General features: G+C 27.8%; 3 protein-coding genes across 7 annotated transcripts in view; 1 reads left to right on the top strand and 2 right to left on the bottom strand.

The window, feature by feature from the left end:
- The window catches only part of LOC132909017 (tetraspanin-5), a 190,711-nt gene that overhangs the window by 47,122 nt on the left and 130,716 nt on the right, over positions 1-12,873 (bottom strand). The window lies entirely within an intron of this gene.
- LOC132908981 (U2 snRNP-associated SURP motif-containing protein) overlaps positions 1-12,873 on the bottom strand; it is a 199,995-nt gene that overhangs the window by 817 nt on the left and 186,305 nt on the right. Inside the window, exons 1-19 of one of the 3 annotated variants that reach the window (XM_060963497.1) lie at positions 7,127-7,412; positions 7,016-7,055; positions 6,806-6,922; positions 6,637-6,733; positions 6,064-6,378; positions 5,642-5,706; positions 5,165-5,330; positions 4,777-4,940; positions 4,559-4,621; positions 3,188-3,231; positions 2,997-3,101; positions 2,691-2,918; positions 2,362-2,604; positions 2,025-2,211; positions 1,741-1,927; positions 1,132-1,265; positions 802-890; positions 576-735; positions 306-457 (exon numbers count right to left, since the gene is read on the bottom strand). In XM_060963497.1, the coding sequence (XP_060819480.1) occupies positions 306-457; positions 576-735; positions 802-890; positions 1,132-1,265; positions 1,741-1,927; positions 2,025-2,211; positions 2,362-2,604; positions 2,691-2,918; positions 2,997-3,101; positions 3,188-3,231; positions 4,559-4,621; positions 4,777-4,940; positions 5,165-5,330; positions 5,642-5,706; positions 6,064-6,378; positions 6,637-6,733; positions 6,806-6,922; positions 7,016-7,039 (2,540 nt within the window). In that variant the 5' untranslated portion in view covers positions 7,040-7,055; positions 7,127-7,412. Of the gene's footprint in view, positions 1-305; positions 458-575; positions 736-801; positions 891-1,131; positions 1,266-1,740; positions 1,928-2,024; positions 2,212-2,361; positions 2,605-2,690; positions 2,919-2,996; positions 3,102-3,187; positions 3,232-4,558; positions 4,622-4,776; positions 4,941-5,164; positions 5,331-5,641; positions 5,707-6,063; positions 6,379-6,636; positions 6,734-6,805; positions 6,923-7,015; positions 7,056-7,126; positions 7,413-12,873 lie in introns of those variants that run through there. The other 2 variants (XM_060963498.1, XM_060963499.1) reach the window with 2 other exon arrangements.
- LOC132909000 (E3 ubiquitin-protein ligase MSL2) lies at positions 7,914-12,793 on the top strand. Of its 3 annotated transcripts, none has more exons than XM_060963556.1 (5): positions 7,914-8,636; positions 10,646-10,881; positions 11,275-11,469; positions 11,579-11,894; positions 12,675-12,793. In XM_060963556.1, the coding sequence occupies exons 1-4, from the start codon at positions 8,057-8,059 to the stop codon at positions 11,849-11,851; spliced, it is 1,284 nt and encodes a 427-aa protein (XP_060819539.1). In that variant the 5' UTR covers positions 7,914-8,056; the 3' UTR covers positions 11,852-11,894; positions 12,675-12,793. The 3 variants fall into 3 exon arrangements, with proteins under 3 accessions (XP_060819539.1, XP_060819540.1, XP_060819541.1); XM_060963558.1 differs by having other exon boundaries at positions 7,915-8,636; positions 10,646-10,809; XM_060963557.1 differs by lacking the exon at positions 12,675-12,793 and having other exon boundaries at positions 11,579-12,095.

Consider the following 12,873-nt stretch of genomic DNA (forward strand, 5'->3'; position numbering starts at 1 on the left):
TTGCTTGGTATAGTTTATTTGTGTATGCTTTACGAATCGTCGTTATTATTAGTCGTTATTTATTAGTGAATAATTTGCAAATTTTTCTTATTAACATGTAATATAAAGTATGATATTGTTAAAAAAAAAAACATAAAATATCATCAACTCTTTTTTTTAACAAGAGGATATTATTAAAGTCTTTTTTATACCAATATATTCTTTATGTAATGTCAATGAACTGTTGTTTCAACTATCTTTCTGTTATATATTTTTTCATATTGAATCGGAATCTCTGCGATAGATTATTTTTTAAGAATATTTACCTATATCTATTACTTTTAGCTGATGGACTTGTCGAATTCCGTCTTCGATCTCTATAATGGCTTGGAGATTCTGGAGTCGTGCTTCGCTTTTTTTCTCTTCGTCGTTCATCGTCACGTTCTTCGCTTTTTACATCTTTCATCTCTCTTTCACTCTATAATAGAAGATTTAATCATTGTATAATAAAAACTCTATGATAGAAATATCTTATAAAATCTATTCTATTATATTATATTAGAACTTAAAATAATGTTATAATCAGAAAATTTTACCTTCCTTATCAGCTTTTTTCTATAATGTTCTACCTGTCCTTGAATCGTCATACCAGATTTTAGTGTCCTTCTGCCACTTTCCAATTCATCTTGATATTGCATTGTTTTAACTTCAATTTCGCGTAATCGGCTCCTTCTTTCTTCATTGTAATCCCTACCACTATCAAATTAAAGATTATTGTAATTATTTCAAAAAATAAGAAACAGTCGAACATTTATGTACTACCTGGAATCCATACTAGTATCTTGAGAATTTGAATCATCATTTTGACCTAATTCTTCCCATTTACTAGTTGTCATAGCTTGTGCCTCAACCTAATATAACAAAATAACTTATTCTATAAAATGAGAAACATAAAATAGTACTATGAAAGAAATAGTGATCTATTTTCCTTAAAAGTAGCTAATCACGGGACACTTCCCCGCCATTCTTTCTTTTTTCTTTTTTACAATTTTTTTACTATTGTTACAATTAGATCACTACAATTTGAACCTAGTCCAACTCAAAAAGCGATTCATTTAACACAATTTCCTCTTGCAAAATAATTGTCTCAACCTGATCAGGATCAACAGTTTCCCAACGAGACGGTACAAAACCAGCAGGAATTGATGGTTTTTTATCATCTTCTTTACTTTGTACATTTAAGGAGTCATCTTCATCCATAGGAACGCCATCTATATCCTCATCCACTGAAAACATATGACAATATGTACTGTAATATTAAAATATAAATATATAAAATGTATATAAGTATAAATATTATTCAGTAACTATATGAAATAGCGAGTAATAATAAGAATACACAGTGCAAAAAAAACGATATTTATAGAGAAAGTTAATGTAATAAAAATATTATTTGAGGCTGCTTTAGTTTTGTGCTATAGATATACCGACAACAAGCTTTGAGGCTTCTCATAGGGTTCCCTCAGAATAAAAAACGCAAAGTGTAAGTAAGATAGAGAGAAAGGTTTTGTTAGCTGATCCATTGGCCTACAGTAGCTAATATAGCTGTATTTCTAACGTAAAATTAAATTGTTCATAATTTAAAAAATTCGTGTCATTACATTTCTGTACACGAACTTTCATCATTGTCTTAATGTCCAGAATCATACTTTATAAATATCGTTCACATCTTTTAACACTGTACAATTCAAATATTCTTACTAGGTACACCATCAATGTCATCATAGTTAGATGTTGTTTGTGGTGTTAAGCCATGTTTCATAGCACCCTTAAGAAGAGCTGCACCGTCTAAGGGTACTCCATCCAAATCTTCTGCACCATCTCCATCTACATCTGATAAAGGTGCTCCATCGATATCTTCATCATTTTCTGGCTCTGGTTCATCTATCTATAAAAATAAAATTATCTTTTACTTTTACCTTTGAAGTTCACTTCCCATTATTTCGTTAGTACGAGGGATTTACGATATACAGCGTTAAATTTACCAAAACAAGGCCGAGGAAGGTGTTTTGTAATTTAACAAGAAAGTCTCGTGGATAAACTGCCCAATCTTCCCATGCTCTAAACATTCTCATTACACGAACTTTAAATCCTTCTGCTTTTAATCTACTATCAAATTGTTTATAAGCTTGATGAACTTCGTTAAATATATCCAAAAGTCGAGTTTCAAAGCTGCATTAAAAATACATTCACTAATGTCAATTCATATCAACAATTACATTAACTACTATATAACAGACACAAATACACTTAATGAATCACTATTTTTTATATTTTAAAATTAAAATTTTAAAATTTTATAACTAAAATAAAACAACTTACGCCTTTCGATAAATGGTAGCATTATTTACTTTTACCCCGCAATTATGTAATATATCAGATATGAGATATAATCTCGCAATTTTCTTATTAACAGGAGTTTGTAATATTGACAATGATTCCGAAATACAATCACAGATTTCTTCTGCTGCTTCAGCATGCTCTATACAAAATACCATTGCCTCTGCAACTTTTATCCTTTCAGGTGATATATTCCGTAATAAGTCTTCCAATCGATCTCGTTGGCTATAAATATAAATATAATAAAATGTTGGAAAAGGATTTTAATAATCATAAATAAAATTAGTAAAGAGCTGCAATATTTGTAACACCTGTTTGACAAACTGCCTCTTCTAGGTTCTTGTCTTTCTTCCATTTCAATCAATTCGTCAGGCATTCCTTGTGTCCATGGATTAATAGGAGGAGGTCTCCACACACTTCCACCTTTAAACATCCTGAAGTCTTCAGTACGCCATTCCTTTTGTCCATCTCCTTGTAATATGGAATATAATTTCCATCGATAATAAATATGAGCTGGAGAATAATTTTCAAATAAAAATCTAAAATTAAAATATCATTAATTTATATATAATGTAATAAAATACTAACTTTTCATAGTTACTTGACATTATACAAACCTAAACATTGGATTGTTTAATTCTCGATTCATGATCATTGCTTCAAACATAGGGCCTTCCCGAATTACAAATTCTACCATTCTATGTATTAACATAACTAAATTTCTATAACATAAAAATTTACTTCTTTAATATTTATAAGCGAAGTACTATGGTATATCTATCTTTAATTAGCAGAAATAACAACATACCTTTCTGTAGGAATAACCACTTTAACAACTGCATTTTGTAAAACCTATGATAATTCCCATTACAGTGTAATGGTTATAGTTAATTGAACATTCCAATCCAAATTGATCCACCCCAAACATAATTATCGTCCATTCGGTATAATGCAATTTGTAACAGATAAATTATAATAAACTATAAGAACTATTTATATAAGAAATATTATGTATAATAAATAACATATTTTTATATTTTAAGTAGGTATTTTAAATTCATAGATATTAATAGAAATCACAGAAGAATTACAGAATTAAATTTGTCTAAAATTTTCTTTACCACTAGAACCATTAAGTTATATATATAAACAATAAGGGGTAAAGAAATTCTCATGATTTCTATCCTGTCACAATGAATATATTTTTAATAGATCAATAAATTGTTCTTGATAAAAATGAATCTGAACAAAACTACTTTGCATCAAATAGTAATATACTTATTTGTTACATTATTTTTATATATTTATAAATCTTAAAAAGATATATCTTCGGTGGAAAAAATATACAAATTGAAGTTTATTACTTTTATAGTTATTAATAGCAAAAATGAAGAAAATTTTTTCATTGTATATTCTCAAAATACAATAAAAAGATTAATAAAATGTATTACTTTGATATTGATTAGTAAAGACCAATATTTAACACATTGAAGGTCATCATAACTATATTAATATAACTATAACAATTAATGAAGGAAGAAAAAATAGATCTTTCCTAAAATAGATTGATGAAAACAATAATCAATTTTTAAAAAGATCTTTATAAATATATATTTCCTTCATAAGAATATTGCTTTTATCTTCTAATAACATTTCTGTATTTTTCTGAAATTTGTAAATAGTGGAAAAATTACAATAGCTAGGTATACATTGTTATTTACATTGCTTGAATTCGTTTTTACTGGCAGTAGATAAATTTCATTTCTTATGTAGTGAAATAATGACTCATTGTTATTCTAAATCCCAGTTTACGTTGTGTTATTCGAATTCAATGGCAATAATCTTTGCTCAATTAACGCGTCCGTACTAAAGTTATTATTATTGTACACAGAAATTAAAACAAATACTTATTTTTCACATTTTATTAGAAGGTGATTTTTCATGAAAAGATAAGAAGAGAGTGAGTGACATAAACCTCTCTGTTCAAGGCTTAATTCTTGAGAAAATAGAATTTGAAAATTTACTGTATACCTACGCAATTATGGCTAAAATTATTTGGCACAGTTATTGTTAGGATATTTTAAACATAAACATTAAATTCTAATAAAACATTGATATATAAAATTATAACAAATATTTTTGCAAAAAATAAAAATTTTTATAAGTGGACAAGAATTACCTTATCAAAATTTTCTTTTTCCTGAGGGTCTGCTGTTTGAAGATTACGATTGCGAGGTGGTATCTACGATCAAATTTATAAAATTACACAGGTTTATATTGATTTATTTTATAAATAATTATAAATCACTAATATATTATTGATCAATCATGTAAATTACAACTCCATATTTTTGGTCAATGACCTTAATATATCCTAATTTTGTTTATATCATATACCTTATGTCTATCACGGCGGTGCGGTTGAGCACTAAATGGAAGACCAGATGGAGGTGGTGGTTGGGTAATTTCCATTAAAGCTGGTGGAATATAAATAGGATAAGGTGGAATCGGTACACTCTTTCCCCAGCCTAATTTCATTTCGTACTGCATTATGTCACGACCTAATTAACATTATATTGTAATGAAATATCTGTATAATTGTATCATAATAATATATATATATATATATATATATGTATTCATTCATATCCAATGTATTCAATCATTAAAAAGAAAAGGAAAGCAAAAATATTCACACCAATGAACATTCATAAATATTAAACATTAATTTAACTGATGAACAACCATTTTTTGTAAATTTAAAATAATATAACTATCTTCTCACCATTAAGATTTTTTAATGCTCTTTCTCCATCTTTACGACTCATAAATGCAACAAAACCACAATTTCTTTGTCTGGCCTTTTCCTCGTCGCTACGTGGCCACATAATTTTAATACTAGCCAATGGTCCATATTTGCCAAATATTTCCATCAATTGTTGTTCCGTGATCTACGTTAAACATAAGAATTAAACATATATATATGAGAATAAGGAAAGTTGTTATTAATAATTTTTACATGGAATATTTTATACAGAATTATAATTCTAAATATTAATTTTCATTTCGTTGTAATATATAATAGTATACAGAAATAAATTACATAATAGTGTACAATTTTTACAAAATTTTGCAAGAAAAATTGTAAAGCTTGTTAAATACTATTCCAATAAATGAAATGTGATATAGATATATTATGTAATTATATCTATGATGTAGATCTATTACAAATACAAAATTAATATTTAAACTTGATTTATACCTTTGGATTTAAATTTCCCAGATATAGATTTGTTGTATTAGGATCGCCATTGTCAAATGATCCATCTATGAAAAACAGCGGTTTTATATTTTTAATATAATTTTAATACTGAGAAACAGACATTTAAAATTAAGTAGAGGAAATTCTAGAAATGGGTACTGTTTACCCTCATAAATCAGGGCTAGGAGATGTGGATCATCAATAAGGTTATGTAGATTATTTTTTCGTGAATCAGGATATGAAGATGTGCAACCTAATATATTTTAATAAATTTAAATTGTTAATATAGGGATAAGAAATAATTATTTACACTAAAATAAGTTAGCTTAAAACATAACAATTTTGTTTTTTTAAGATAGTTTTTTATGAGTGATTATAATTATGTAAGATTGTGATTGAGCGTATCTTTATCACTAAATTACCTTCAACACATTTTAACGCTGCTAACATTGGATCCTCTGACTGGGTAGAAATAACATTTTTCACTACACCTTTATATTTATGTCTTTCCTCTCGTTCTTCTTGTATCATTTTTAATTCTTCTTTAAATAATTCAAGGTTGCTTTTCTTCTTTTCACCTTCCTTTTTCTTTTTGCCCAATCTATCTAATTTTCTTTCATTTGATCCTAATAATCTTGCATATTCTTGTGCTTGTTCAGCTGATGATCTGCTATCTACAAGCTCCGATATTTTTGATTGTGGTTTATAAAGTTTTCCCTTTTCACGTGTATCTTCCTCTATTGAATAAATACATATTTTCATATAAAATTGTAAATCACAACAATCATAATCAACAATATAATATGTAATAAGTAATAAATCAAATAGTTTAGAATATAAATTATTTATATGACTTTTCTTTAGCAAATATATTTTCAACAAGTATATTTCATTACATTATTTTCAAAACAAAAATTGCTAATATATTTCATAAATCGCAGACTATAAGTATCTGAAATTTATGTCTCCTATTTCACAGAATAAGATTAACTTACGTCGTTTTCCTGCATCGTAAGTCCCTGCTTTTACCCAAACTTTGCTAGTTGTTTTATTAGGTGTTTCTTGAAACGTTGCTACAAATTCTTCAAATGCCTATATATACAAATAAATGTTTATATGTTTACTTTCTTTACAATTATAATCTTTTAATTTTGTATTGCTTACTTGAGCTGCAGCTTGCTCTTGTTCTTTTTTACGTTGTTCCTCTAATTCTTTCTTACTCAATGGTCTTTTACCCATTGTGCCAATAGAAAATGCTTTAAGTTTTTGTTCTGCTATTTGCTATATATTTAAAGCAATCATTAATGGGTGCAATTTATGATATAAAAATACTAAAATTAAATAGAAATATGAAATAAATTCATTTAATTGTACCTTCATAATAGCTTTATCTGCCATTTGTAAATAATTTAACCTAAAAAAATTTACAGTTTGTAATATCAAACGATAGTGATTTACAAGCATATATAAGTATATTGTACTTACTTTTAAACAACGGAAAATTTTGTATAAATTTTATGAAAAATGATAATTAAAATTTGTGAACATATGTACTAAATTTTACATCGTCCATAAGTATTAAAAATTGTTATTAACATAGGAAATATCTATACCTTATAATTGTTTTTGAAAGACACGTTTAAAAATTTTTATAATTAAACATTATCATGTAGAGTTTGTTTTAATATTTTTAAGAACATTCGTATTTCAATACATTTCGCATTAAAGAGTTGAATAACCATAAATTGAACACGTATCGTACCTTCGGTCGCAGTTTAATAATTGTATATACAATATACAATGAATAGTCATATATAGACTAAGTAGAAGATGTGCGTCAATCAAACATTATGTTTTACTGTTTACTGTCTGATTAAATAACATACTATACTGTATATATAGATAAGTTATGTATCTATGTTAACAGATAAAAAATGTTCAGTCATAAAACTGTTACTGTTAATAAAATTAAATACTGTTAATAAAACGATAAATATGGCATTATACCATATGCATGCATGTATGTATGCATACTATCATTACAATTATATTACACTATAATAATAACAATTATAATTAGTATAACTACAATTATATATTATATTAAATATTCATTGTAATAAAAAATATCGGCTCGAAACAAATATAACGAAATATTTTTGCTATTATTAATTTTATTAAATCTTTTTACAGCTATTTAGGAATTTTTCATTAAGTGATTTTCCTATCTAGCAATACTTTGCAATCAGAGTAATTCAGAGAGAGCCCTCTATAAATACAAATGAAAGAAAATCAAATATGGCGGATATTTTGTTTTGTGTGTAGTGAATATGTTCTGTTACTTTGTTTAATTAACTTTCCGATATAAATATACGTATTGCTTATGGGGCTCTTAAGAGAGTTCAAGAAAGGAAGATGAATGCCACAAGTCTTTATGTATCAACGTGTCGATTAGTTTTACAAGCGGATACTGATGATCCAAATTCATGGACAGATTTATACAGGCTAGTTCCGTACTTGCGACAAAGTTTAAGTTGTACTGTGTGTTCAAATTTGTTAATCGAACCTCATACACCAACTGAAACTAATTGTCAACATCATGTGTGTCGTGGTTGTAGAGGTGGACGTAAAAAATTAAAACCGTCATGTGGTTGGTGCAAGGATTACGACAAATATGTTGAAAATGTTCAATTACGAATACTGTTACAGTGTTATAAGAAATTGTGTGAATACTTGACAAATACAAACATTTATCGAAGTTTAATACTTTCAGTGTCCTCCAATAAAACAGGTAATAATGCATCAGCTATCGGTGCTAGTAGCCTGATGGAACTCATACAAGAGGGTTCTGGCTTTAAAGATGAATTTAAAAGTACAGCGGGTTTGTCAAAATCTGCGTACAGTATTTTACCATGTGTTTATACAAGTACTACCTCAACTCAAACTCAAGGAAATACTATACAAAATTCTGAAGCAGTGTCACAAAGTATATCTGGTATAGTATATTATTTTTGTTATAATCATATAAGATTATTTGTATCATAATGTTATTTATACTTTCTAGGATATTCAACTAGAAGACAAATAATTTTTATAACTGAAATTTGTAGTGTTTAAAACTATGCATATAATGATAAAAAAAAAATCATTTTTTTTTATTAGATGCTCTTTCAGATATTTTAGATCCTTCCATTATTTTTTTATTAAAATTTATTTAAATTTATTAAAACTTTAAATGTCCTTATTGCTTTTGCTACGTTAAATAATATTTAAGGAAGTTATTTAATTAAAAAAGAAAAGAAAAGCAGAAATATTATGATAATGAATAAGATTCTTTATTTTTAATATAACAATTTGTCCTTGATATATACTTTTATAATATCAGAAGCAGTTTTGACATTAACTAATTTACCCTGATGCAGGATGTCCTAAAAAAATACTGAATAGTTTTATCTATGTGTTTAGCAAGTCATTCTGAATCAAAAAGGTCATGGTTTACTTATTATTGATTTATTTAAAAAGAAGATTCTACAACTATGAAATATTAGAATAGAACGATAGTTCTTTATTTTCCATGGATTTCTTACTTTTATATATATTAAATACTATAAATACTACTATTTATATATACTAAATTTGTATATACTAAAGGAAATGTTCAAAGCAATAGCTTTGCTTTCATAAACATATGTATTCGATGTTATAACGATCGTTACTGTTACATCGTAGAAATTTTATTTCTGATACCATCACTTGCATTGCGTATTGCTTGTATCAATTTTTAGCTTGACACTGGATTACCATTGCCATATACCTTCAACTTCGTATAATCCCAGAAGAAGGAATTCAACAGAGTTAAATTCATTGATCTGGATGACCATGGGATAGGTTTGTATCGTCCCATCTAACTCCGTGGGAAATATGAGTATTTAACAAAGTCGTGAGATTTTTTCTGGAATATGGTGATATTTCATCATGTTGGAATCAGATTCTTCTTATCACTGCAAACAAAATACTTTGTCCAAATACGAAGGCAAGTTGTTTTTTAAGAAATCTGTGTAACATTCTGCCATGAGTCATTCATGTATTATGTGTGGTTAAATAAAGATAAGTGTTAATGATGTTATACCACACATTTAATGTAACTCAGTACTGGAAACTTTGTTGAAATACAGTATATGAATTTTCAGTTGCCCAGTAATGTGATTATTATGATTGTTATTTATATTATCATGGGTACTCTGAACTTCATCTGTAAAAAGAATGTGTGAAGCCAAATACAAAACAATATGTGCTACATAATTTTGTAGTAGAAGGGGAATCTACCTTACCAGTAGGATGAAACTCTCTGAACATATTTTAAGATATAGGATGATATGATATGTTTTTTGGATATCATTGTTTATATATCGCAATTTTTGCATTATTATTTAGCATATTTTGAGTTTGAAAACTCACATGGCATTGCGAAACTAAGTTATCAAACAGAACTTAATAACTTAGAATCTAGAAAGAGACTAAGTTTTATATAGTTTAAGTTTATATAGTTTTTTATTCACCAATAGCTAGCATCATGTGTGGTATTTGACATATAGCCTAAAAATTCTTTATTTTTAAGACACCTGAAACCCATAGCATACTTATGTGACCTTCGTGATTCAGAATGACCTATCAAACATACTGATAAAATTAATCAATTTTCTCTTGGATCATTCTAAATATATTTTCTTATGTATAAGTATTATGCAGAGGTACAAAGGAGCAAGGGATTGATTAATTATTTCTGATAGATCTAACAATCAAAAATTGGTATACTTATTGGCTGAAAGATATAACATTGCATGTCATCTCAGAGAATTTCTTTCTATACAAACAGCTCTGCATAGTAGAAAATGTACAAACTGTTAAAATTAAAATTATAAAATAATAAAATGTATTGTAATTTTATAAGAAAGCAGAAAGATATATTTGTTTATGTAGAGAAATTTATTTATGTATTTGTAGAATCACCTGCCATTCGTACTGTATCAAACGGATCTTCGATATACTCTGTGATGTATGCTGGATCTGGTAACAAAATAACAATAAAACGGAAAGCAGCAGCTACAGATGATACAGAAGTAGGACAACAGGATATGGATGGAAATTCACACAGCTCTGTAGGAGGGGTAAAATGTATTCCATCTTCCCACCTTAAATATGGGACCCCTTCTCAGAAAAAATCTTCAAAGGGCAGCAAAGTAATTTCAATAGATATTCGGTTAATATTATGCCTTACAGGAAGTTTACATTGCACTATAACTTTTATTTAAATGCTAAATGACGTGCATCCTCGTTAATATTACTTGTAAGGTACAATCATATTTCTAGATTTGTATAACACTTAATAATGTAGCTTATATTCAATTAACATTCTTTATTATATTTCAAGACTAACACTAGTTTAAATTTGAATATATATTTTGCTAGGTCCCATACCAAGATTGATGCAGATATTAACTTTAGATTGCATTTTATGACATATTGTGTTTTTTATTTATTAATTACTTATGTCTGCATTAATCTATAATCCTTACTTTAGTCCAATTTTCTGTAATAGTTAAAGGGTAAAGAATTTATTTCACTTCAAACAGTCATCAGCTTTTAAAAAACCAAGATCAAATTCTACTCGAAGTAAAAGAAAAGGATGTAGATGTGGTAATGCTACAGCAATACCTGGGAAATTAACATGTTGTGGTCAACGTTGTCCCTGTTACGTTGAAAGTAAACCGTGCGTTGAATGTAGATGCAGGGGTTGTAGAAATCCTCATACAGCAGACGGATTGAAGGTAGAAAAATTACAGTATTATAGTATCAATAAAATTAATTAAATTGTATCGCAAAAGCTTTTTTGTAAACAGTGCAGTTGATTATATCTTATATTGTTTTACATTTTAGATTCGACCGCATATACCCGAGTTACATAACTTACAGTTACAACTATCAACTTCTTTGGATTGTGACGCACTAAATTCAGATCCTTTAGGATCAGTGTCACAATGTCTTTCAACTTCTCCGACAACGATTCAAGTATTAAATGTTTATTCAACTCCGAGATTAGATATCGACAATGTTCCGCAAAATCTACCTGCAGCCTTGTTAGTAGGAGAAGATGCTATGATTAGTACCGAAAGCGAAGCCGAAGACAGTGATATACAGATCGACGTGTGACAGTTCAAGCGATATTGTCAATCGTCATGTATAATATAATAAGGTACGTGTAATGTAAAGAATGGTATTGCAGTTAAGACATAAGTTTCTCAAATAGGATAAAGTTCAAACTACATGACAAAAGGATAATACGCAATTAATATATAGCAAATACATTGACGATGATGATGATGATGTTATTTTCAATATTTTGTTTGAACAATTTTTTTATTGGTACAATACCTAATAAATATTTTCAAATATACTTCTATAGCTTTTCTTTTAATATACGCTATTTTGATTAGTTGTACCTGTTAGTTTTCTATTATGTCAAATCAGCTGAACCTATTACAGATACATTTTATACTTACACATTAGCATGCACGAAAGTAACACTTTCATGGGGAGCAATTCTGCTAAATGTAAAGATCGTGCAAGATTATAATGAAATTTTCTAATTAATACGTCGTATAAAAATTTTGAAGGTCACGTTGCATTTGTTCCAAGTTTTTACAAATAAAATTTTTTACCTGCAAAAATTTCAAATAATAGTAGTTATTACAGAAATAACTATTACTATTTTACTATTACTATTACTTTACTTTAGTAAAGTGAAAAAGATCATGTTTATATGATTAATAGTTGAATAAATACTTAAATAAAGATTCATTTACATAACACTGGACATAAAAGTTGAAATTCTTACAAGATTATTTCCTTAATCGTTAAGTTTTAGGAGTAGTTAAGTTTTGCATCGTACGTTTAAGATTATTCCGAGGATGATATAATAAATTTTTATTCAACAATACCTTTGTTTTATTTTGACTGCTGATGTCACTTACAGGCTTTGTCCGCAGCTTTGTCGTCAAGCAGTGGCAGGCGCCTTTTTCCCGCGAGAGTGAAATCGAGCGTCCCTGAATTATATTAATACTAAAAAGGGCCGAACAAGTGTCAATATTTCTGCAATCCAAAACACCACATCCTCATCCGCCACATTCTCATTTATGAAAATTACGTTAATGGCCAATCAGGTATTATTTATC

This window comes from Bombus pascuorum, chromosome 7 (assembly GCF_905332965.1).
Source record: "Bombus pascuorum chromosome 7, iyBomPasc1.1, whole genome shotgun sequence".
Classification (NCBI taxonomy): domain Eukaryota; kingdom Metazoa; phylum Arthropoda; class Insecta; order Hymenoptera; family Apidae; genus Bombus; species Bombus pascuorum.